At 40.3% G+C, this 26749-nt stretch overlaps 2 protein-coding genes across 17 annotated transcripts in view; one reads left to right on the top strand and one right to left on the bottom strand.

Annotated features, from left to right (window-relative positions):
• The window catches only part of LOC123849498 (uncharacterized), a 211325-nt gene extending 202462 nt beyond the window's left edge, over positions 1–8863 (bottom strand). For 8 of the 10 annotated variants that reach the window (XR_010407558.1, XR_006792080.3, XR_010407557.1 and 5 more), the window contains exon 1: positions 7949–8092. Coding sequence is in view for 3 of the 10 variants with exons in the window: in XM_064578974.1 (XP_064435044.1) it covers positions 7949–8010 (62 nt within the window). In the remaining 7 variants the exon portion in view is untranslated. Of the gene's footprint in view, positions 1–5379; positions 5488–7948; positions 8093–8740 lie in introns of those variants that run through there. The other 2 variants (XR_006792079.3, XR_010407556.1) reach the window with 2 other exon arrangements.
• The window catches only part of AUH (AU RNA binding methylglutaconyl-CoA hydratase), a 191565-nt gene continuing 173073 nt past the window's right edge, over positions 8258–26749 (top strand). For 5 of the 7 annotated variants that reach the window (XR_010407553.1, XR_010407552.1, XR_010407554.1 and 2 more), the window contains exons 1-3: positions 8259–8565; positions 16210–16277; positions 16405–16492. Coding sequence is in view for 4 of the 7 variants with exons in the window: in XM_045882134.3 (XP_045738090.1) it covers positions 8301–8565; positions 16210–16277; positions 16405–16492 (421 nt within the window). In the remaining 3 variants the exon portion in view is untranslated. Of the gene's footprint in view, positions 8566–16209; positions 16278–16404; positions 16493–26749 lie in introns of all 7 variants that reach the window. The other 2 variants (XM_045882137.3, XM_045882136.3) reach the window with 2 other exon arrangements.

The raw sequence follows: 26749 nt of genomic DNA, 5'->3' as shown, positions 1-26749 counted from the left end.
GCCTAAGGACAAGCCTCAGTTTGTGCTATTCATGGCGGCTAAAACTCCAAAACCTGCAGATATTCTGGTTGAGATATCAGAGGAGAAACTTTGGGGTAACCACAAAAGCTGGAAAATAAAGGGAGAAATCTCAGAAAGGACAGAGCTACAGAGCAGGTGTCCTGAATTATGTGTGTAAATGCTGCCCAAATCTCTGACTGGTCCCTGAATGATGCATAAGCATGGCAGATTCCAAGCAATGCAGCTAACTAAGGCTAAAAGAACTAACAAGAGATCTGCTACTGCCCAGTGTAAGAGAGGCAGAGTTTGTGTTCAGATAAGTTAACTACCTGCTAAAACAAAATAATCAATACTATTAGATGAACAATAGAATCCAGAGTCTATAATTGATCACACAATGTCCAGAATATAATCCAAAATTATTAGACACATGAATAAACAGAAAAATATGACCCATATTAAAAGCAGTATCTTTCAAACTTTTTGAACTGAGGACCCCTTTACATTCAAAAATTATTGAGGATTGGGGTATCTGGGTGGCTCAATCGGTTAAGCATCTGCCTTCAGCTCAGGTCATGATCCCATGGTCTTGGGATTGAGCTCTGCATCAGGCTCCCTGCTCAGCAGGGAGCCTGCTTCTCCCTCTCCTTCTGCCTGTCACTCCCCCTGCTTGTTCTCTCTCTCTCTGTCAAATAAATAAATAAATAAATAAAATATTTTTAAAAAATTACTGAGGATCCTACCAGGATTTGGTTATGCATATTATATCTATTGATATTTACCTTATTAGAAATTAAAACAAAATCTAAAAATATTTGCTAATTAAAAAAAAACCTCATACGTTAATGTCAATAACCCATATTCATGAAAAATAACTATATTTTCCAAAACAGAAACAATTAATGAGAAGAGTGGCATTATTTATATTTTTCAGATCTCTTTGATGTCTAGTTTAATGGAAAATTAGCAAGATTCTCATATTTGCTTCTGCATTCAATCTATTGCAATAGTTTGGTTTGGTTTAGGTGTGAAGATAATGTGGTCTCCCATAGTTCAAAGATAGGAATATTTTAATAGCCTTTCCAGATGATTGTGGATATTCTTCTTTCATACTATACTAAAATTTGACAAATGATAGTTTCTTAAAGGTTTGTTGCAATGTGAAATTTGAAACTATATTATAGTCTGTTGTGTTTCACATTCTATTATATTAAAATCCATTATTTTATATTGCACTTTGAATCGATCTTTTATTCATGCACAATGTGCAACATTAGCTTTGGCCATTTGTAAAATACTGACTCACCGAGTTATGTAGATCTTTCAAATGTTGGCACACTTCATTGTTCAATATTTTTAAAAAATCAGTCATTAATATCATGACTGATCTCACCAGGTAAATCTTTAAATATAAAGAAACTCTTATGCTCAAGATAGTGGTGGATACAAGTTTTTCAAAATTTCAATTTTCACTTGAAACTTCAAATTTCATTGTGGGCCAAAAATAGTCACTTTCTTTGAAGTTACACACTCACATTGTTCTTTTTTTTTTTTTTTAGAAAATATCTAGCAAATTCTAAATTCTGAGAAACCAGTGTGACTACCTATTGTTCTTTCAAATAGAAATGGTGTTTCATGAAAGAATCAGCTAGTTCTGCTGAAGCAACCACAGAAGTGCTTTTTCTATCTGCTTCATTATGCAGCAAAAGTGACTTATGCATGAGTCACAGCTTGTTGCATGGAATATTGAAACGATGTGCACTCAAAGGTTGAGATTGAAAGAAACTAATAGCTTATCTGGGTTTATCAAATAAATTCTTAAGTAACTGTCCAGTAGTATACTACAGCTACTGCCTTGATTCGTGCAAGTTTAATTGACAGCTGCTTCTGTGCCATCATTGCAAATGTCAACATATTGAAACAGGCAACTACATCTTAGTATTATCATGAAAATAGTCTTAACCTTGCAGGTCCCCCGAAAGCATGTTGGGGAACGCCAGGAGTCTGCAAACCATACTTTCAGAGCTTCTGCACAAGAGAAAATGTAAACTATGGAGACAGACCTCAAGATGACCCAGATGTTTGAATTAGCAGATAAGCAGCTATTATAAATATGCTCAAAATTTTAAATGGAAATGTGCTCAGAAGAAATGATCAAATAAGAAATCTCACCAATCTCTGGTTCTGAAGTTTAAAAAATTCACTGGATGGGCTTAACAGCAGAATGGGAGGAGGTGTGCAGCCCACACTTAAATAGTGGTTATGTTTTTCCTCCTTGAGGGCAGTGTCTATGTAAGGTATTTGGAATTCTATTTGGGAGATTTGTCTCTTCTCTCCCATTTATTTATTCAATCATTTATTTTATATCAGTGGGATTTGTGGACACTTATTTTCTGCTTTGGGTTATAATCTTACACTACTTTATTTATTTTTGTTCAACTAGTTCCAGATCTGGCCAGTGGAGAGGTGTTTCACTTGGTTTCTGAGTCTTTTGACATACTCCCATGATTGTGGGTTTCTTTGTTTTGTTTTGTTTTTTAGCACTTTCTTACTTTCTGATTCTACAACATCCTTCTGGCTCATCCCATATATTTTCTATAATGTCCGAGTCCTAAAATCAGCTGTTTCTCCAAGGAGCACTTTTACTGAAGAATGGTTTTAGAAACCAAGATCTGGGCACTAAGTGTGCTCATTGCTAATGCGCTACCATTGATTCCGGATCACCTCAGCTGAGAGCAAGGATGTATATATGTATATACTAAACAATGTATATGCACATATCTAAATATTTCTATATGTAATCATCTGCATCCATACTAAACTAAACATGAGTTCATATGGATGTCTCCAATGCTATTCTCTTATCACACCGGTAATCCCAGCACCTCCCCTGGCTGGCTTATCTGTATTCTCCCACTCCAACAGGGAAAAACTGGCCTCCATCATCAGCCAGACATTCACTTAATTGTTCACTGACTTAAAAATAAAATTCTAAATGTTAGTATCCATTACTAGCATTATTCCTATTGATGCCCCCCTTGTCCCAGATTTGGCCAGAGAGATCTCCTTCAATCCATGTCTTTCTCACCTCTGCCAGTCTTTGAGCACCTCATTGTGTTCTGGCACAAGATAGTCTGGACTTGCCTTGTGTTTTCTGTCTCAGATAAAGAACCAGCCATATCTTCTAGAAGCCCTAATCTACCTCCTCTTTTTATTGAAATATAATTCCACATACCATACAATTCATCCATTTAAAATATACAATTCAATGGTTTTTAGTATATTCTCAGAGGTATGCAAACATCAGTAGTTGATTTTAGGACATCTCCATCACCCCAAATGAAGCTATGCATCCTCTACCTATCATCCCTCCCATCCCCCTAGACAATGGTGGCATGTATCTTCAGAGCCTAGAGTATGTGTGCCTGTATGTTTGTGTGTATGAGTGCATACACAATTGGCAACTATGTGGTTGGCAGGAGGAAGAGGCAGTATCAGGGAAATCATGACCACAGAGGATCTAATGCAGGAGGTGAAGTTTCCAAATGAGAGGATAACAGAGGAGAGTGGTCAAGTTCCCCACAGCGGGGGGGGGGGGGGGATTCTTTGCTCTGCAACGTATAGCTATGTAACTCTCAGTAATTTAAAGCCTCAGTTTCTCTGCTTGTGCAACACTTATCATTTTGCGTTGTAGGCAGAGGGAGCTCACAGGCACATGTGGTCATGGTCAGTACTTATAAATAGAACCTACAAAATCTCGGCAGGGTGTGGAGTGCAGTATCCAGTCAAGAGGCCTCTTCAGAGGGTCTCCTGTCATACTTTCTCTGAGGGGACAATGTCCTTGGGTGAGGCTTATTGGAACCCTCCAAGACTCCGGACATGGGGTTTTCTGGGTTTGCCATTCAATTCCTCCCACTCTGAGGTGAGTATTCAGGTTAGGTGGGAAAGGGAGAGTTTCCGGAGAGGAAATCCACTCTGGAGACTTAGAGAACACTTGAAAAGAAGACTATTTAAAAACATTAAAAAGAGACCCAAAGAAATTGAGAGGGGCTGTTGTTTTGATTTTTATTTTGGGACTAAAGCTTGAGTAAAACTTTGCACCCCCCTTGAAATGTACTGTGACTATTTTTTGTGCCTTAGAGTAATAGATACTCAAAATGCCTATGTAATACTTAAAGAACTCTAGATTAAAATTACACAAAGATCTCACATTGAAGACAATTATATATATATGTTTTTGTGTCACTTTCTTATTATCTATGAGCACACATCATTTTGAAATAGTTTCTCATAGTTTTATATTGTAGGACATGTAGATTACAAGCATCTCTGCGTGTCACTGTATTGTAGATCGTCACAGATTTAACATGGTTGTGGTTGTGCACAGAATGTCTTATGCTTATCTTTTATACTGTCTCTTCGATTCCGAAGATATAACAGCAATTATTTCCAGGTAGCTCATGTTGACAAACGTCTTCAGTTTGCAGGTCCAGTTGTTTCTTGTGAAACCTGTCACATTTTAGGGCTGTGAATCTTTCTCTCGGGACTTATGAAACTTCTGGTTTAAAAGTAAAAAATCAAAAGAGTCTGCAGCAGATTGTGCTCCTGACTATCTGTAATTACTACCATTGTATGTAGTAGTAGAATGGTAGCTGGGTATATGTTGTCTGGCACAAGGATACATTTTCAGGCCCACTTTGCTGCCTCATGTGGCCCAAGGGAAGCAGAAGGGACGGGTGCCCATTCTAGAGCTGGGTACTACCTTTCTCTGTCCTGCTGGTGGTAGGGAGCAGCCACTTTAGACCCAGAGATGGATGCCCCATGTTGAAGATAGCCGAGCCATCTTATAGGCCTGGACTGTTAACATTCTCTCTCGTCTAACCCATCACGTTCATGGGTGTCTCAGATACAGGGGCCTAGCCTTTACGCTAATATACTACTTTCTCGTAGATTGTTTCAGGCAAGATAGTTTTAAGAATATACTCCCATTTTCAGAAAAGTCCAGACAAGAGTTCTGTTTTATTCGTCACACAGCATTTGCTAAATTAGCTTTGTCTCTCCACTTGTGGTTGGTAAGGTGCTGGCAAGCGTTTTATTTTACCCGGTACACCTATGTTCTCCTGCATGTTTTGTGCAACAGAGCCGTGTTCTCGGAGGGATGGCTTCTCCCATTCAAGGCTGCCTGTGTTCTAGCAGCTCAGGGTTGGCCATCGTGTATTGCACACCCTTAATACTATATGGAAGTTAAGCATTAGACAAATGACAGGGGTGTGGCAAATCAAAAAGAGTGTTAGCTGAGAGCTGGCTGGAGGCAAAGGTCCCAATCCTATAGATAGATGGTAGTAATAGTAATAGAATATCCCCAAACATCAGCCCTACCTTCCTCTCCCAAACTGATACTCAATGTTCCTGGCTCACACTCTCCTCCTGGCATACATCTTCTACTGAAAAGTAGAAAGGAACAAAAGGGAATTAAATTTTATGGGACACCTTAACATTATGGAGAGGCTGTGCATGACAGTGATTACAAATATGGGACTGGAGTCCGATATACCAAAGTTCAAATTCCAGCTTCACGATGTACTAGCTGCAGGGTTTGATAAGTAACTTAATCTCAGTGCTCTCATCTGCAAAATGGGGATAATAATACCAACTTCAAAGTTGTCTGGATATTAAATAAAATACCGTATCTAAATGTCTGAAATGAATTAAGAAGGAAGTTGATAAGTGGTAGCTAATATTATCTATTTGGTTCTCATTTCCTGGTGCCAAGTACCTTATATGCTTATTTCATCAACCTACACAATGGGCACAATCCTTCCCATTTTCTGGATGAAGAAACTGAGGCCAAAGAATTCGTGAGGTGAAACAGATATCGTACTAGGTCCCTTGCAAATGGAGAAATGGAAGCATGGAGTATTTATATAGCTCGTGGCTGTCTCAAAGTGAAGCAATTATCAAGCTGGGATCCAAAGCCACATCTGTCTGACCTGACATGTAATGGTCATGGCGATATTTGCGATCTGCATTAACTTTTAAGAATCAATTTCATAGCCTGGGATATCCTCATGACTGTCTTTCAGTAAGTAAAATTATTAAGGAAGGAACTAGTGTCTCTATCTTGCATTTTCCCATCAGGCTCCGTCCCATCAAAACCATGGGCTGTCCTTCTTAATCGGATTTCTAATATAACCAAACAATCTATGGTTGTTTTTCTGCAGTTTTCCTAATCAATCACAAGTATTTTCTGAGGTTGCATTATTTTTTGCTTACCTTTTTTCATTTTGTTAAAATATGAAACTTTGGCACTTTACAAATAATTTGTATTTTTCTGACATTCTTTGTTTTTTTGATGGTCCCTGAACAAATTTCTGAACATCTCTCTTTGACCCTATTAAAAACTTAGTATAGAATGTGTACTATCGGTAATTTAGAAGTTTTAATAAACAGTTGAATGTATTTTCAAACTTACATCATGTCCATTTCATTTAAAAATTTTTTTTGAGTATAGTTGACACACAATGTTACATTAGTTTCAGCTGTGCAACATGATGATTCACCTTCTCTATACCTTATGCCCCGCCTACCACACGTGTAGCTACTGTCTGTCACCACATAACCCTATTACAGTGCCATTAACTATATTCCCTGTGCTATGAGGTTGTGGCCATTTAGTTGTATCACATTCCTGGCTCTACAATAAAACCTTGTAGATTATCACTATAACTGGATTCAATTACTGTGGCACAAGATGGGTTACATAGCTCTTCAAAGCAACCAAACAGTATTTCTTATCTACTTGCTTCTTTCTTTAATGATATTTTATTAAGAGTCACAGCACTCAATTAAAAAAATTTTTATCTTTTAGGAAATGTTATACTAGTTTCAGGTATAAAGCATAGTTATTTGGTAATTATATGAATCACGAAAGCTCACCACAATAAGTGTAGTTACTATCTGTAGCTATACAATGTTACTACGTTATTGACTATCTTCCCTGTGCTGTACTTCTTATGATTTATTGATTTTACAACCGGAAGTTTGTATAAAGTTATATTATTTTGAATAACACTGTGTCAGGTGTTCTGGAACTCCTGTATTTAAATTTATAATCTGTTGATGAGCCAACATAAAGATAGCAAAACAATTAGCAACTAATAAAAGTGAACAATAATTAGTTGCAATAATTGCAACAGTTGAGCTATGACCAAAATTCTTGAGTTTCCCAGCATCAAAGTGAACATGAGTGTCAGAAAAGGGGAAGCAAAGTTTTTCCTTGGCCTAAACTTCAGGAGAAATTTCACAAGTGGCTCTTTACAGAAGACCGAACAAAAGTGCCCTGGACAACATTCCCACAACAGACGCACCCATGGGACCCAACTGGCTTTTTCTTTCCACTTGGGACAGAGCTGAGGGTATAATATTGAAGAAAGGTTTGCTTAGGATCCAAAAATGTGGTGGATGTACAGCAGAAATTTGCGTGGCAGTGGGAGTATGCTCAAAGCAGCGTACTTTTCAAACAGGATTCCTAAGCGCACCTTTTGTCGGCTGAGATTTGATAAAAACCAGATAGAACGTTTCAGACTGCTTTGATGAACACCTATCCACTAAGCTGACATTCTGCGTTTGTGGCTGAGCGAAGAGCCATATGCTCTCAATGCCACCTCAGCATAGGGTTTGGCTGGGCCCCTTCTGTCAAGAAGAGAGGGTGCCTTACCAGGACTCTGGACTCGGGGAAGGCCACTGCACCTGCTTGAGGCGGTGGGCTGAGGCCCGCTGCTGCAATGGCTGTTGTCACCCCCCTCCTGAACTCCGCACGGCAGGCACTCGCATGTTCACAGACACGTGCAGCGGATAACTTGGGGCTCTTAGATGCATGGATAAACGGGAGCCCCGCGCAGAGCTGCTACCCAGACAGTCAAACGGGAGGCCAAACATGTCAGCTCACCTTTGCAGAACATAGGACCCCAGTGCGTATCCTAGGAAGAGCGGGGGGTTCTTATAGAACATATTCCCCTAAGCCATGCCACAGCCTGGGAAAGCTACTTCCTCCTGCCTCTGCTGGACGAGCCTCCAACCCGCGCGCCGGGCAGGGGAGGCCGGGGCAAGTGGCCGCGGGAACACCCCGTCACAGGGCCTGGGCGGGGCGAGGCGGGGCGAGGGGCGGGGCCTGGGCGGGGCCCGGTGCCAGGGGGCGGCTCCGGGGGCGGGGCGTGGGCGTGCCCGGCGGCGTGCGCGCGGTAGCGTGCGCGCGGCGGGGGCGGGGCAGCAGCCGCAGGCCCACGCCGTAAACAGACAATATGGCGGCGGCGGCGGTGGCGGCGGCGCCTGGGACCTTGGGCACCTTGCAGGCCGGCCGCGCTCGCTGGGTGGCCGCTTGCTGTGCGCGGCTTCGCCCCGGGTGGAGGCTGCCCGGTTCCTTAACAGGCCCGCGGGCCGCCCCGGCGATATGGGCCCGGGGCTGGGCGCCCGCGGTCGGGGGCTCGGCCCCGCGGAGGGGCTACAGCTCTGAAGTGAAGACGGAGGACGAGCTGCGGGTGCGGTACCTGGAGGAGGAGAACCGAGGTGAGGGGCGCGGCGCTGGCAGCCGCGGGTCCTGGGAAGGGTCGCAAGGTCAAGTGTCTGCGCTGACGTCAGTGTCCGCTGAGCGGCCCGGGTCGGGACCCCTCCCCTCCCCCGCCCCAGCCTCGCACCCTTGTGGTGCTGGCGGTGCCTAAAGGTGTACACTGGAGCAGCTTACCTGTAAAAGTGGCCCCACTCAGCGCCGAAGACAGAAATGCAGCTCACGCCCTCGTCCCTAGACGAGCCAAGGTCAATAAACCGGGTGTGTGATATTTGCTTCCAGGTTTTGTGCTTGTTCTGAATTGGGTTTGGGGGGTGGGTGGGTGGAGTTTCAGAAGCTGCAGTGAGAATGCACTTCATTCTGAAGAATCTCACACTTAAAGCAGTGCAGCCGCAACAATTTCTCCTCTTGTTTATTTTAGAAAGTTAAAGTTAGTTTGGGGGACTGCATTGCAATTCACTGAAACCATTTTTTGAGCTTGCTTTTGTCTTCCGGGTACCGCGCTACGCTCTGGGGACCCTTGTGGGTGATAAGGCTCTTGCCCTTGAGCTACCTGCGGTGGAGGAGACAGATGCATTGGCAGTACGATACCTCGGGGGGAAGGGGGAGGGCTGTGGAGGCGGGAACTGCCTACCGGAGGTGTTCGTGGTGGAGCCCAGTTCCTTTCACTTGCCCGCTTGGGTCGGGAAAGGTAGAATAGCAGTCTGCCAGAGGACCGGTCATTTAATTTGGACACGTAGTTACTGAGCACCTGTCATCCGTTAGGCAGAAGGACAAAAGAAGTTAAGTCACGATTGCTGTCTTTAATCATCTTCTAACAGTGAGGAAGATAGTGCTGGCAAAAAGGCTCTGCTGACAACTTTGAAGGCTTGGTGAGAGGGAAGGGCTGTAATACCCCCAGAGACCTACCATCAGTTATATTGGGGGAGATTGGAGGACTTGAGAGGGGTATTCTGAGGGTCGAGTTAGGGTTTGGCCAGATGAAATCGGTTCCCAGGCATTCCTTACCAGGCAGTCGAATTTGGGAATAGTGAGGGTTCTTAGGCAAACTGCCTCTGTGCCTCAACTTTAGTGTGTGTGTAATAGGAAAAATAATACCAACATTGTAGGGCTTCTGTGAAGATTAGATGAGAATGTCAGTACAAATTGCCCACTAAGTATCTAGCTCATAATGGATGCTCCTGGTGGAGTATGAGGAGTTATTTCATTTGTTACTTAAATGTTTATTACCCCAGACAGAGCAGAGCATGGTCAAAGGGGGGGGAATCTGAAGGTGTTGTGTTTTTGGGAAATACTGTAGGGCATGCGTGCTGCATTGTGACATGACAGGCAGAGTATTGAGAAATTCAGCTGGAAAGTAGATTTGGGACTGGAGTGTAGAGCCTTTTTGGGTAAGCTTAGTCTTACTGGGATTTCAGTTATATTAGGTGTCCCTGCAGTACATTAGATACAGAGATTGCAGGTGCAGTGAGTAATATGCACCATATTCTGTATTTTTTGTCTTTATGACTTAAATGAATGCAAATTGCAAGTAAAATTTCACAAAACATCTGGATAGTCCTTAAGTTAGGATCCAAATGGATCAAAGAGAAGAAATTAAAGCATACAGAACAATTCAATAAAATCAGACGTTTACAGTTACCTTGAAATGTAAAAATCCACTATTAGGAAGTCATGGTTTCTTAAGAAAGTTGATTCAGCTTCCTTTCAATGACGGCTTAGGCTTGGCTAACTTATAAATGCTTTGGTTTACTAGGGAACCAGCAATAAGCGGTGCAAAGAAAAACATGAGGTTAAAAAATCTGCAGGTAAAGGAGTCTCCCTGATGCTTTTGCTTCCATTGAGGCCAGTCCAAAATTTGAGGGTCTCAGCAGCCCGTTAGGAATAAGAAAATGAGAGGCGGGGTCAGAGGAGCCCCAAACTGCTGTATACCCTGTGGGCCTCTTTAGGCTGCTGGAGGTGAGTAAGTGCAGAATGCATTAGCACTCATCTGTTGCTTGGGTTCCATATTTGTAATTTGTTGAGGAGGCGCAGTTGTGGGACCAGGTTTCTATAGCAGTTATTTCTTGCTTTGTTGTCTGATCTGCTTGGGGTTTTAGAGTAGCAGTCCTTGCCGTGGTTCACCAGGGTCTCTCCTTCATGGGTTGGCTGCTTACCGGTCATTCTCCTTCCCAGTTTATTGTTCGCACTTGTCTTGGGGTTACCTTTTTTCAAGGCCAAGAATGACTGCTCTGTTCAGTTAGAAACTTCTAGTGGCTCCCAGTTGCCTGCAGGCCTAGTCTCCAGTCTCCCCTCCGCTGTGTCTAAGCTTGGCCTTTACTGCTCTTTGGTTCGTGCTTTTGCATGCACCTCCCAGAATGGAGTGACTTCTCTCTTCCCCTTACCAAACTTCTCCCCGTCTGGCAAGCTTCTGCTCATAATTGTGACCCACTTCAAAGATCACCTTTGTGAACCGTGTTGGAAAAACTGCTGGCAGAAATAGAGCAAGTGGATCATGCAAGTCATTCTTGATACCTGCTCCTTGCTTACAGTTTACATCCAGATTATCAAGACTTCTTGAATGTCTCTGAAATCTTTTCACTTTCTTCTGTGTTCTTTACCAACACTGCTCTTGTCCACGCCAGCACCATCTCCCAAGGGGACTGTCACTGGGGTCTGCCAGCTGGTCTTCTGACATCTGCTTGCTTTCGTTTTTAGTAGATTGGTTTCTTTCATATATTTTTCTCATGTTTTTATTTTTATTTATTTACTTTTCTCATGTTTTTAATATATTTTCATACATTTTATGGCATGGGAATTATATTTATAAAAATATGTATTAAAGTGTGTGTGTGTATATATATATTTAAGCTTTTATTTATTTATATGAGAGAGGGAGAGAGGGAGAGAGTGTGTACTAGAGAGAGCGCTAGCAGGGGAGAGGGGGTGGGAGAGGGACAAGCAGACTCCCAGCTGAAGACCCCGGGATCAGGACCTGAGCTGAAGTCAGCCAGGTGCCCCAAGATATATATATTTCTAAATCTTTATTGATCTATAATTCACATACCATAAAATTCAAAATGTACAATTGATTTTAGTATATATAGAGAGTTGTGCCACCGTTACCACAATCCAACTTTGGAACATTTTTATCAATCCAGAAAGAAACCCTGTTTTCTTTAGTCATGACTCCGCATTCTCACACTCCCCTCCCCGCAAAATTGGGCCCATGTATCTGTTTTCTGTCTCAGTAGCTTTGTCTGTGTTGGACATAGCATTTGAAGAAATCACAGATGTGGTCTTCCGTGGCTTTTTTCACTCAGCATTATATTTGCAGGGTCCGTCCTTGCTATAGCATGTGTCAGTACTCCATTCCTTTTTATTGTTGGATAACATTCCCATATTTGGATAGATCAGGACACGTTTTGTTTATTCATCATTCATACACATTTAGGTTGTTTCCACTTTCTGGATATTGTGAACAATGTTGCTTAGAGCATTCATGGGAATTTTTGTGGACGTTTCTTTTCACTTCCATTTAGTGGAATTGTTGGGTTACATGATAATTCTATGATTAACATTTTGAGGAGCTACCAAACTTTTCCAGGGTGGCTGCAGCATTTTACATTCCCTCCAGCGAGGTATGAGAGCTCCATTTCTGTACGTCCTGACCGATACTTGTTAACTGTTTGTGTTTTTGATTCTAGCCATCCTGGTGCCTGTAAAGTGGTATCTCCTGGTGGCTTTGTTTTGGAGCTTCCTAATGGTTAATGATGTAGCGTGTCTTTTCATGTGTTTATTGGCCATGTGTGTATCTTCTTTAGAGAAATGTCTTCTCAAAGCCTTTGCCCATTTTTTAACTGGGTTTGTCTTTTTTTTTTTTTTTTTTAAGATTTTATTTATTTATTCATGAGAGACAGAGGCAGAGGGAGAAGCAGGCTCCCCGCGGAGCAGGGAGCCCGATGCGGGACTCGATCCCAGGACCCTGGGATCATGACCTGAGCCGAAGGCAGACGCTTAACTGACTGAGCCACCCAGGCGTCCCTTTTTATTGTTGAATTGTAAGAGATTTTTAATATATTCTGGATACAAGTCCCTTATCAGATACATGATTTGCAGAACAATTTCCCACAATTTTGTGGGTTATGTTTTCAGGTTTTTAATGGTGTATTTTGAAGAACCCAGGTCTGTATGTGGTTTATTGGAGATACTCTATTACTGGTTTTTAGTACTTTGTGTGTTACATGTTATTTTTTAGTAAGAATAATTAAATTATTCAAGTTTGCAGAATTTCTAAAGTAAAAATACTATATATGCACATGGTAAGATTAAACAAAAAAAGCACCGTGGAAGGGTGCCACCCTTTCATTTTCAGGCCCTGCCATCAAAGGTCAACACTTTAAACATCTCTTGAGTTCTTGCTGTGAATGATAATTTTACTCACTGTTCTTATTTTTTATTCCACTGTATGGATATACCACATTTTGTTTCTACTTTTTGGATATTATGAATAATGCTGCTTAACACTGTGTACAATTATTTGTTTGAACATATGTGTTCATTTCTCTTGGGTAGATACATAGGAGTAGAATCAGTGGGGTGATTTTATGTTTAGTTTTTGGAAGAACCACCAAACTGGTTTCCACAGCAGCTGCACCATTTTAACATCTTCAGCAGTGCCCAAAGGTTCCTGTTTCCCCCCTGCTCGCCAACGCTTGTTTCCATTTGTTGTTCATTATAGCTGTCCTCCTGGCTGTGAGGTGATGCCTCGTGGTGGTGTGGATTGGCGTTGCCCTAATAACAAATGATGTTGAGCATCATTTCATGTGCTTATTGGCCATTTGTATATCTCCTTTGGAGAAATACCTGTTTAAACCTTTTGCCCATTTTTCATTCTGATCGTTTGTTTTTTTGTTGTGGGTAGTAAAAATTCTTTATAATCTGGATATTAATCCTGTGGCAGATGTATGATTTGCAAATATTTTCTATTCTGTGAGGTGTTTTTTTTTTTACTTGATAGTTTTGATGAATTATGGCTTATTTTTCTTTTGTTGCTTGTGCTTTTGTTGTCATATTTAAGACACTGTTGCCTAATCCAAGGTCGTGAAGGTTTGTACCTATTTCCTTCTGAGGTCTCATAGTGTGTCTAAGATCCATTTTGGTCTCATAGTGTGTCTAAGATCCATTTTGAGATAATTTTTATACATGGTGTGAGGAGAGGGTCCAGTTTCATTCTTTGATGGTTAATCTCTAGTTGTCCCATCACTATTTGTTGAAAAGACTATTCTTTTAGCACTGAATGGTCTCAGTATCTTTTTTGAAAACCAGTTGACCATAAGTGTGGGTGATTATTTCTGGACTCTCAGTTCCGTTGATCTGTATGTCTATCTTTATGCCAGTACCACACTGTTTGTTTTTACTGTAGCTTTGTAGTAAGTTTTGAAATCAGGAAGTGTCTTGATTAAGTCCTTCAACTAAGACTTCCAACTTTCTTTTTCAAGATTGTTTTGACTACTTGGTGTCCCTTACAATTCCATTTGATTAGTTTTGTATATTTTTTCAGAATTATTGATAAATATAAAACCTCAGAGATGTAGGGAAGGAAGTGTAGGGTCACATACCTAATTGGAAAGAAAATGTAGTAGTTGTCAAGGTTTTAAAATTCTGAAGGTTTTAATATTTCTATCTGTCCCTAATTCTGTGTGCGTAATTTTGTATTCTTTTGCTTACAAGGGCTCCCTAGATTTTGTCAGCTTCAGGCCTGCAGACCCTGGATTCCACTTTGTAACAGTTTCAAGATGTTTCTTCACAGTTTCCCAATGTCTGTAAGACGGTTTTCATCTCACTGGTGTCTGCTCTTGTGAACAAACAGGTATTAGTGTTTTGGCTGGGCGGTTAATGGAGACAGTGTCTTTTTGAGGAGTATCTGTTAAAACTAAGAATGCACATTCTGGGGGTGCCTGTTCAATAGGATAAAAATAGTGCCTTCCTCTTGGGTTGCTGTGAGGGTCACGCGGCCTAATGAACACAAAGCCCTGGGAACCGAGTCCAGCACGTACTACAGCACTTAATTAGTGACAGCGCTGTCCTTAAGGGTTTGATGTAGATCCTGCCCTAGATACCAGGTCCTTTTTTTTAATACTTATTGACTTATTTTTTATTTTAATTTAATTTTATTTTTTTAAAGATTTTATTTATTTATTTGACAGAGAGAGATACAGCGAGAGAGGGAACACAAGCAGGGGGAGTGGGAGGGGGAGAAGCAGGCTCCCCGCGGAGCAGGGAGCCCGATGTGGGGCTCGATCCCAGGACCCTGGGGTCATGACCTGAGCCGGAGGCAGTCGCTTAACCGACTGAGCCACCCAGGCGCCCTATTTACTTATTTTTTAAAAGATTTTATTTATTTATTTGAGATAGCGTGAGAGTGAGCGAGAGAGCACAAGCTAGGGGAGCAGCAGAGGGAGAGGGAGAAGCAGGATCTCCATTGAGCAGGGACCTCTATGCGGGGCTCGATCCCAGGACCCTGGGATCATGACCTGAGCTGAAGGCAGATGCTTAACCCACTGAGCCATCCAGGCGCCCCTAGATACTGGTTCTTCGTGATTTTCTTTGTGCTGAGATCGTTTGGAATTCTTGAAAATTTATTCTGTGAGCTGAAGTTTATCTTTGTACTTTCTTTGAAAAATAGGTTTGCAGTTTCTTGCGTAGAGACAGCATGTGTACATTTTGTTGTCTTCAGTTTAACTCATTTACAATAAGGATGGTACCCACTCCCACCCCCAAGGTGGTGGAAGGCATTTCCCTACACTGGGAAAAGTTGTGCTTACTCAGGGTACAAGCAAGGTCTAAGTACAGGTCATATAGGGCTTTGAATATCACGCTAAGGTCTTTGAATGCAAATGTTTTGGAGACAAAGGGTTTTAAAGAGGGGTGGATTCTGTGCATAATTGTTTTGGAAAATTGATCATCGGACTGAAGCACTTGGAATGGGATGGTGGGTTCCTGATAGAGAAGTTAGGAAGGACAGCTGGGCTTCATGGGAGAAGGAATGAACTTTGCTTTTATAGATCGAGGTTGAATTACTTGTTGGACTCTGTCTAAATGGAAGTGCCTTCAGGTTAAGTATGTGGAACAGAGTCAGCAGAGAAATTTGGGATGGAAATACTGAGAACTATGTAGTATGACAAAAAGAGTAAATGTGATGCTAACTCCTGGTACGTTAGCAAAAAAGCTGGTCCCACAAGGCTTGCCTGTGACAAGGATTTGCTAGCTATTACTTCTGTATGTACTTGAAGATGATGAAACCACATTTTTTTCACTAATAAGTACATTTAGTAAAATGTGCCAGTTTACCTTGGTGGTGCTTAAGAAGAGATAAAGTGAAAGGGACAGGATGTTAATTAAGTTCTTTTCTTATAAGCAGAAGAAAAGAGGTGCATATTAAGTACTAGATTGATCTTATGTATTACATATACCACATTGTTTAAAAATATGCTTATCTTGAAAAGGAGGGTAAACATGAAAATAAGGACAAAGCTCTTGGCGTGAACCTCAAGGAAGGGGCAGATTTCCTAAGTCCCAAGTTAACTAGCTGTGTGTGCAGGAGTTGTACCCTGAATACTCACTAACTCAGACGCTTGTGCTGTTTTCTTTTTTTTTCCCACTAGGAATTGTGGTGCTTGGAATAAACAGAGCTTATGCCAAAAATTCATTCAGTAAAAATCTGATAAAAATGGTGAGTATAAAGATTAAGCTGTTTGTTTCTAATACTAAGATACAGTGTTGACATCAATCTGAAAGGGATTTTTCCTCTTTTTTTTTTTTTTTTTTTTTTTCTGCTTGCCCTCCCTGTATCTGTTTAGCTCTCAAAAGCTGTGGATGCTTTAAAATCTGATAAGAAAGTGCGGACCATAATAGTCAGGAGTGAAGTCCCAGGGATATTCTGTGCTGGTATGTAAATAAATTTTATTATGACATTGAACTGTAGTCTAAGTTTTCCTCAGTGATAGTCTATTTTCCATTATAAAGTGTTCTGTGATTTGAATTCTATTACTAACATTTTCTTTGTCTGTTTTTTACTGTTTTACAAGAGAAAAAATGCTTTGTATTAAGGAACTTTCTGTTGATTGTTTTGGAAATTGGAAAAATAATTTGAGCCACTAAAATATTTGTAATGCATGTATGATATTTATGAAAGATCAGCTGGGAAGGAAAAGTTGAGACTCCTACCTCTAACAGTGTGCTCTGTATTTATTTGTTGATCAAAAAATACTTTCATTGACTAGCAGTAGCTACCCCAGTAAAAAGTGTTAAGTATAGACATTTGCTTTGGAGAGTGTTTGTGGTAGCACCTACTTAAGTATGTGTCCATGGATTGTATTTTTAAATTGGCATCTACAGCAGCGAAAATTAGGATTTTTCCCCCTGATTATACTGTATTACCAAAAGCTAAAGATTAAGTTATCTTGCATTTTCCCTTTGTAATTGTTTCGATACCATGAGATTGAATGAATCTGTTTCAACTAGTAAAATAGGAAAACAAGGAAAAAATGTAGATGAGGAAGGTATGTGCTGATAACGTAGCAGTATCATTGTCATTTAGAAATGAAAGTAGAAGTTGGCTGAAGCATAAACAACTTTTTTTCAGTAAAAATATAAATGAGATAATCCCCTTCAGGCAATTAGACATTTGAGGGAACAACATATAGTATTTTATTCATTAAACAAGTATCTGTTAAATCTTTAGAGTAAACCTCGAACAATGTCGAGAATGACAAAGTGTGTAGAGTGTCTTTGTTGTGGGCGATAGGCTTCAGTTTTGTTCTCAAGAGCCCTCAGTCAGTCAGGGTTCAGCCTCTGTGGCTTCCACCATAAAGTACTGCAGAAGTTTGTGGTATTTAGGAAACACTCAGTGTAAATGAGTTATATTTTGGCTTTCAGTGTACTGTAGCATGCCTGAAAAGATTAGTTTTAGCTCCAGTTGGGTAATCCGAGAGAGTGGGATTATCATCCTCAGATGCCGGGGGAAGGCCTTTGGCAGTCCTGCCTCCGCTTCCGCCTGAGACCCAGGCAGGGCAGGCTGCCAGCCTGGTAGGGCGGTCGGAGGCCCGGAGGGCCGGTGGAGTGCGGCACCCTGAGTCAGTCAGCGATGGCCGTTAACAGTTTTCATACGGGCTTTACGTACATTTTCATTTTTTCTTAAGCAGTATGGAGAACTTACATGGAGAGAATTAGGATCCTTGTTATCTGTGACTTTAGGACCAGGTGAATACGTCTCCAGGTGACTGAGTCCAGCACGTGACCGATGGCCTCGGAGGGCTGCTCAGGGACTTGTTGGGAAGAAAAACGTAGAGCAGTTTGGGGGCCTTTGAGGAAGGCCCAGGGACCTGGATCTTTGAGGAATGGCAGTGATAACGTGCTTCAGAATTCACTGTTACCGAGGCTCCCAGCATGACTGTCTTCTGTTGGTTGACTGTGACACTGTAGTTACTGTAGAGGTTTTGTTTTACCTGCTCCTTTGCTGCCCATTTGTTTTGCATCTCCACCTTATTAGTACCCTGAAAAAGGCTTTAATGCTTTAGAACAGTTTACAACTCTTTTATTATAGGTTGCCTTTTTGGGGACATACTAAGTAATATACCAAATGTTTTTTACCAGATGAACATGTTGGCCTCGAATACTGTTTTTTCGAGGGTTCATCAAATTGATTTCCTTTGTTGTATGTGCTTTGTAACTTCTGCATGATCAGGATAATCTTCTGCTGTATGTTTTAACTCATGAGATTTGTTACTGAATTTTGTTAAAAAAAATCAATGTTTGAATTATAGAAAAATTGGGGCAAATCATTTATGTTAGTAACTCAGCGTATATAATTCCATTATATACGCTGAGTTACTAACATAAATGATTCAAATAAATGATTCAAATTTCTCTGAAAGGTTTTTTTTTTTCTTATATGTATTTGAAAGAGGCAGTTTGGTGGGTCTGTCATTATTAGTATGTACACATTAATTATAAGTCCAGTTAATAAAATCTCTTTGCAGAGTTAAAATGAACGCTTATTTATACCAGTATAGAAATCTGAATTTAGTCAAGCCTCATTATTGTTGAAGAATACAGACTTTCACATAATTAGAGCTTTAATTTCTACTAAAGTAGTAATGTTCTGAAGTAGTAATATTCAAAAACAGTGTTCTCATTTACTGGTTAGTTTCTTAGTTCCCCCAGCCCCTTCAAGTTACTCCTTTTACCTCTTCCCTTTCTGCCCCACAAAGGTTCCTCTTCTCCATCCATCTGTATTCCAGTGACACCTTGTTTGTTTCCTGAAACTTAAAGCTTGTAAAGTGGTCTTGCCTCAGATTTCTTGAGGATGGGAACTTCTTTTTTTCTTCTTTAAAAGTCATCTTTTGTATTCTGGGAACACAGCCCAAATAGGGACTCAGCATGCAGTTGCTGAAATTAATCAGCCTGTAAGCTGCTGTGATTCAGGGACTGTTGGGATGTGTTCCGCAGCTTCTCTCGGTTGTCTCAGACCGCCTTCCTATTCACTGGTAGTGTTGGTTCATTCTTTTTATGTCCTTTTTCTAATATTCCAGAAAGCAGATGATGAAGCACTATTAAAGTGATCCCTAGTGTGTTGAAGGTTGGACTGAGTGATTTCTGACTTCCCCTTCTAAGTATACTATTTTAAATCGATAACCATATTTCACTTAACACTTAAATTTTTAAAATCAAATTTTATTTTTTAGAAAATCAGTGCTAGATCAAAATGTATACAAAATGTATAACATGTATACAAAGAGAGAAGTCCTGCTTCTACCCTTCTGCTCATTCTTCTAATAAAAGTAGAAATTTTTATTAGATTCTTTTTTATCCTTCCAGTATTTCATTATACAGATGCATACAAATATGCACACTGATACACAGAGGCATGCAGTCAGACGTGAAGGGACTGAGTGATAAGATGGAGAGGACAGCATGTGCTGGTGTGGTCGTGAGGGAAGCAGGTGCTGAGAGAGAGGGCTGTGTGTGGTGTTAGGGCCTAGACGAGGGCTGTGTGCTCCCCAGTAAGACCAGGGGTTCCGAGTATGACTCTCTTGTCCCGGTCTCCACACTTTCTGTGAGATAATTATCTTACAGTAATAAATTATAGTAACCAATTATCTACAAAGTAAATAGTTTTGGAAAAAAATCACCAGGTAACTAAAATTGTGACATTGACCGAGTTTCTCAATTACTGTTACAGCATGTGAGAGGAAAATCTTTAAAAAGACGTTATAGAACCATTCATATGCTTTCATTTTACAGAATCCCTGTGAGGTTATGGGCCTGGTTAAAGGGCGTCACTTAGCTGGAACTACTTCTCATGACTCCTAGAGCAGAATGTTTTGTTTTGTTTCTTAACTATACCATGATTTCTAACCTTTTGGAGTACGAGGCCTCCTTTCTAAATTCTAAAAATTTCATGTACTTACACATCATAGTTGATTGAGAAGATATGTAATGTCAAAATGCCACTCTGGGTATAGCATTGTATTTAAGTGAATTTTCTGTTAATTAACAATGGTATCTAGCCACAGGAAAAAAAAAACCCATAATTATTATGGGTGTACATAGTGTTTCCTGTACATAGATGTTTTCAGATACCATGCCATACCCTAGGCATGACTCCAGGTTGGGAATCATTAAAGTGTACTCTTTCTTGTAGGTTAGACACTGCTTCTGGGTTCATGGCCTGCCTGTTTCTCTTGGAATACTAAGACATGTCGTTTTCGGAGTCAAAGCTCATCGTGACACACTGGCCAAAATGTGTGCTGTCTTCCCTGCATAGTCTAGATGTTATTTATTCATTTAAAACTTTTATCTTGTTTCTTACACACATGTAGACACACTCACCTCCAAACACAAAGGAAAGCTGAAATAATTCTACTTCACAATTTTAATGTAGTGTCTGTAATGAAATTATGAAAAAGTTCTTTTGTCTGGGTTACTGAAGTCCATGTAAATGTGTAACCCTATTTGTTTACTTTTGTTCTTCTAGTGTTCCAATACTAAGTAGCAAAGGACATAATGTATTGTTTTCACCGTCAAATTTTTGAAATGAAAGTTTATGAGAAATTACTGAGAATAAGGATTTTTTTCCTTTGAAATTACTAAAATAGATTATAAACAATTCTTGGTAATTGATTCTTGTATGTAGAACTCTAAATTGAGTGTTTCACCGAATTATACATAATAGTGTGGGGGTTTTTTTTGAAAGTAAATGTAGTTTTGCTTCTGCTTTTGAATTCTAGTAAATTATGATTTCACTAAAAACTTCTCACTAACATTTTCAACATGCTTTATTGAAGGTTGTGTGTAGTGTTCAGATGGAGGCAGATGTCATGACACAGATACCTGGGGCTGCTGACTGACGACGTGTTCTATTCAGTCTTATTTCAGAATCTCAGGTTATGTTGTATTTATGTGTTTGAGTGTTAATCCCTTAGGAAGTTTGATAAGTAAAGTGAAAGGATAGATACCCACAAATTTGTAATAATTTAGCATAGGGTTCTTTTATTGCATATCATTTTTTTAAGATAATCTATTTTATTGAAGTATGAATTACTTGCAATAAAATGTACCAATTCTAGGGGCGCCCAACTGGCTCAGAGTGAGGAGCTTGCGATTCTTGATCTCAGGGTTGTGAATTTGAACCCCATGTTAGATGTAGAGATTACTTAGTAAAATAATACCTTAAAAAAAATGTACCAATTCTAAGTACTAATAAAGCACTCAGTAATGAAATTGCTGAGTGTTGACATTTAGATCATGACCACAGCAGTGATCTCTAGAGTGTGTTCATCACTTAAAAAGCTTTCTTGTGCTCATTTGTAGTCAATCCCTTCCCCTACTCCTCCCCTTAAACAGCTATTTCCTTGCTCTTACTATAGCTTTTCCTCTTCTAAAATGTCTTCTGGGATGTCTGGCTGACTCAGTTGGAAGAGCATATGACTCTTGAGCTCGCAGTCATGAGTTTGAGCCACATGTTGGTGTAGATATTACTTAAATAAAACTTAAAAAAAAAGGTGTCTTCTATATGGAATCCTACTATAGGTGGTCTGTTGTATTTGGCTTCTTTCACTTAGCATAATACTTTGAGGTTCACCGTGTTACGTGGTTCAGTAGTGTTCGATTGCTGAGTATTCGTTCCCCCTGCTGAGCGGCTTTGCATTTATCTAATGCCTGGTGGTTTTGAGCATCTTTCCTGGTGCTTTTTAGTCACTTTTTTTTTTTGGTGGTGAAGTGTTTATTCAGGTCTTTTCACCATATTTTTATCAGATGTCTTCTTACTGAGTTATAGACTTCTTTACATATTCCTGGTATAAGGCCTTTCATCTGATAAGTGTTTTATAAGTATTTTATCCCATTCTATGACTAGCCTTTTTCTTAACAGTTTGTTTTGATGAACGAAAGTTTTTTTTTTTTTTTTTTTTTAAAGATTTTACTTTATTTATTTGAGACAGAGAGAATGAGAGACAGAGAGCATGAGAGGGAGGAGGGTCAGAGGGAGAAGCAGACTCCCTGCCGAGCACGGAGCCTGATGCGGGACTCGATCCGGGGACTCCAGGATCATGACCTGAGCCGAAGGCAGTCGCTTAACCAACTGAGCCACCCAGGCGCCCGACGAACGAAAGTTTTTATTTGAAGTTTTATTTATCCATTTGTATTCTTTTGTGGGGTTTGTACTTACTTTGTGAATTAAGAACTATTATCTTACTCCAGAGCATAGACTTTCTCAAACTATGTTGTCTTCTAGAAATTTTTTAGTTGTTATGTTTTACATTTAGACCTTCGATGCATTCTGACTTAATTTTTGTGTATGTTGCAAGATGTGGATTTAGGTATTGTGGTATAATAAAATATGTATTTGGTCTTTGCCCCAGATTCCTGGCCCAGAACTCCTAAAACCCAGGGAATTTCCTGAGTGATAAGAGTGCCTTTTGTATACTAAAGAGTTGACTCAAGGCTGGGGTTCCAGGGGTCCTTAGATAGCTTTAGGGTGGGGACTGGTTGCCAGAAGAATCAGTCATGGGATTAAAGGGTTAGAACTTTCAGTCCCACTCCCCCAGTCTCTGAGGAGGGGAGAAGAGCTGGAGATTGAGTTCAGTCACCAAAGGATTTGGTGCCTATGTGATGAAAACTCTATAAAAACCCATAAACAATGGGGAGTTTCTAGGTTGGTGAACACATCAGTATTTTGGGAAGGTGCTGTGCCCAGAGGAGGCATGGAAGCTCCATGTACCCCCTCCCTCTTACCTTGCTCTATATATATCTTGAACTTCAACTTGGCTCTATATATCTCTTCAATTTGGCTGTTCCTGCCTGAGTCTTATCCTTTTAATAAACTGGTAAATGTAAATACAGTGTTTTCCCAGGTTCTGTGAGTCATTCTAATGAATTATTGAAGCTGATGAGGAGTTTGTTGAAACCCTTGAGTTTATAGCTGGTCAGTTAGAAATGTGGGTGCCTCCTGGGGCTAGTGACTGGCATCTGAAGTGAAAGCAGGCTCATGGGCCCGAGCCTTTAATCTGTAGGGTCTGTGCTAACTTTGGGAATTAGCATCAGGATTGGAATTAAATTGTTGGATGCCCTTTTGGCGTGGAATTGGAGAATTGGTGTGGAACCCTGTGTCCCTCCCCCTGCCCCCAATTGGTATCAGGAGTAGGATTTGCTAGATTGACTCACAGACTCAGGAAAGTGCTTTACTTACTATTACTGGTTTATTATAAAGGATAGAATCCAGGAACAGCCAAATGGTAGAGTGCATAGGGCAAGAGTAGGGTGGAGGGTGAACACATGTGTTCAACAACCTGAAAGCTCCCTTGAACCTCATTGTTTATGGGTTTTTATGGAGGTTCTGTTACATAGCCGTGATTGATTAAACATTGGCCTTTGGTGATTGAACTCAGTCTCTGGCCCCATCCTGCCCCCAGAGGTTGAGCGGTGGGGCTGAAAATTCCAGCCCTCTGTCTGTGGCTTGGTCTTTCTGGTGAGGAGCCTCTGTTCTGAAACGATTCAGAGGCCCTCCAACAGTCACCTCATTAGCATAAACTTAGGGATGGTTCAGAGGGGCTCGTTATGAATAAAAATAGAAAGCACTTCTATCACTCAGGATAGTTCAAGGATTTTTAAAGCTCTGTGCCAGGATCCTGTGAAAAGGACAAATATATTTTGTATTATACCATAGGTTTTTAAAAAAATTTTTTGCATATGCATATCTCATTTTTCTAGCTCCATTTATTGAAAAGATTAACTTTTCCTCCATTGAATTATCTTAGGACTTTCTAAAAAATCAGTTGACCGTATATGTTGAGTTATACCCAGGCTGTCTATGCTGTTTGGTCTCAATTACTGTGTACACATCTTGGACATATTTAGTTAAATTTATTCCTAAGTATTTCATAATTTTTTGATGCTACTATAAATGGCATTTTCTAACTTGGACTTTTGATTTTCTATTGCTAGCATGTGGAAATACAATTGATTTTCATGCATTGACCATATATCCTACATTATTCTATTCTTATACTATTATACCCTTATTAAACTCACTTTTTAGTTCTGGGAATCTTTTTTTTTTTTTTTTTGTAGATTCCTTGGGATTTTTCTTTGTAGGTAGTCATCTGTAGCCAGTTTTACTTCTTCCTTTTTAGTATGTTGGCCTTTTATTGTTTCTTATTATATCAGTTGGGATCTTCATTACAGTGTGGAACAAAGCTGATGAGAATGTCCATCCCAGCCTTCTCTTCAGCAGAAGAGGGAAGACTTTCAGTCTTTCACCAATAAGTATACTGTTCGCTGTGGTTTTCTCAGAAATGTGTCTTTATTAGGTTGAAAAAGGTTCTATTCCTAGTTTGCTGAGGATTTTTTTTTATCACGAATAGGTGTTGAATTTTGTCAGATTTCTTTCTTTTGTGTCTCTTAAGATGATCATATCTTTTTTTTTTTCCCAGTCTCTTAAAAATGGTAATTATCAGTTGATTTTCAGCTGTTAAGTAACCTTGTATTCCTGTAATATAATTCCTGTATTCCTTCTTGGTCATGATGTGTTACTCTTTTTACATATTGCTAGATTTGATATGTTAACATTTGGTGGAGGGATTTTGCAGCTTTGTTCATGAGGGAAATTGAGGTGTAGTTGTCTTGTAACGTCTGTGTCTGGTTTTGGTGTCAGGGCATTGCCGGTCTCATGAAATGAATCGGAAGGTGTTCCAGTTTTGTTTCTTCTGTTTTGCTGAAGAGGTTGTAAAGAATTGGTATTATTTCTTCTGTAGTTTGGTAAAATTCACCAACAAAGCCATCTGGGTCCAGTTTCCTCTGGGGGAAGATTTTTAACTGTGAATTTAATCTCTTTAGTAGATATAGGACTATTCAAGTTACCCATTTCTTCTTAAGTTTGGGTAATTTGTGTCTTTTAAGGAAACTATCTGTTTTATATAAGTTTTCAAATTTATTGGCATAAAGTTCATAATCCCTTATCTTTTTAATATCGATGAATTTCTAGAGGTATCTTTCATTTTTGGTATTGATAATTTGTGTCTTTTTTTTAAATTCTGGTAAAACATTTATTACTTTTCTTGATCTTTTCAAAGAACTGGCTTTTGGTTTCATTGGTTCATTTTTTTTTCCTCTGTTTGCTTTAGTATTTATTCATTATTTTCTAGATTCTTAAGGTGGAAGCTTAGATCATTGATTTTAAACCTTTTTTCTTTCCTAATAGAAGCTTTTAATATTATAATTAATTTTAATTTTTTCATTTGGACATGCCAGAGATACCATTAAAAAGAACTCAGAGTACTCCTGGCCTTTCTGAGGAAGTAATAATTATTGGGTGTTGCTAACTCATTTCTAACCCTATTTCCATTAAAAAAACTCCTTAAGTAAGGGGCGCCCAGGTGGCTCAGTCGGTTGAACCTCCGACTCTTGATTTTGGCTCGGGTAGTGTTCTCAGGGTCCTGGGATTGAGCCCTGTGTTGGGCTCTGCACTCAGTGGGGAGTCTGCTGGAGATCTCTCTCTCTCCCTCTCCCCCTCCCCCTGCTCTCTGTTTCTCTCTCTCTAAAATAAATAAATCTTTAAAAAAATATTTCCTAAGTAATATTTTATGCTCTATAGATATTATTTTCTTTTTAAGAAATAGGAAGTACATATTAGTGTAATCTGCAGATTTATCCAGCTGTGTCACCCTTGCCCCACTATAACATGTTCCCCTGCAAAGCAGCCCAGTTGATCAGCATGAAGGATCACCTCACTCCCCTACTTCGGCTAATCCTCAGAAATAAAGTGTGTGGTGGATGAATACTGGCCCCCCCAAACTTGTCCATATCCTAATCCCCAGAACCTGTAACTGTGTGACTTTATATGGCACAAGGGATGTCATACTTATTAAAGTATCTCGAGCTGGGGAGATTATCCTGGATTATTTGGTGGGCCCAGCATAAAGACAAGGGTGTGTATGAAAGGAAGGCAGGAGGACTGTAATCTCGGAGGCGAGCGGAAGATGGGAAGGACCTAGTGGTGTAGGGAAGTGGCCGCGAGCCAGGGCCTGTGGACAGCCTCAAGGAGTTGGGCAAGGCATGGCGTCTGACCATCTCGGGAGCCTCCAGTTATACTTCTGACCTGGCACTGGAGGCTGGTCCCACTAAGCTGGCACTGATTTATAGGAGACTGATACCTAGTGTGTGAGGTCTTGCCGCTGGGGCCACCTCTCCTCTCCTGCCCTGTCTCCCGCCTTCCTCCCCCTGCTGGCATCTGCTAGACAGAGCTCATTCTCCTCTCACACTCACTGTTCCCTTAGCTTGGGAAGACCTCTCCTTAGAGAGCTGTTCCCTTTGTCATTTTAGCCCTGCTCCCCTCACCCTCCCCGACAGTTTCCTATTTTAGCTTCTTCTTGGCACTTTTCAGTTCCGGAATTTATTTTTTTACTTGTGATTTTGTGATCAGTCTGCTTCTGCTTCTCCTGCAGATCTGCTGATTCCCTGGAATTAGGGCAGCGCCCATTATCAGAACAGTGCCTGGACCATCCAAGATACTGAACAAACAGTTCATGGGAGTAGGAATTGAAAGGTTTTGGTTGTTGAGGAAGTAACATTGGCAGTGTATTGTGGTTACGTGAAGTAAGCTTATACTTTGATACATTGCAAGTGTAGGTGGCTTGTGGGTGAAGA

The sequence above is a fragment of the Mirounga angustirostris genome, unplaced genomic scaffold (assembly GCF_029215605.1).
Source record: "Mirounga angustirostris isolate CCGP_5_RB_7025 unplaced genomic scaffold, mMirAng1.0.hap1 SCAF_15, whole genome shotgun sequence".
In the NCBI taxonomy this organism is placed as follows: domain Eukaryota; kingdom Metazoa; phylum Chordata; class Mammalia; order Carnivora; family Phocidae; genus Mirounga; species Mirounga angustirostris.
The sequence above is the reverse complement of the archived record's forward strand: the minus strand, read 5'-3'. Positions and strand labels throughout refer to the sequence as shown.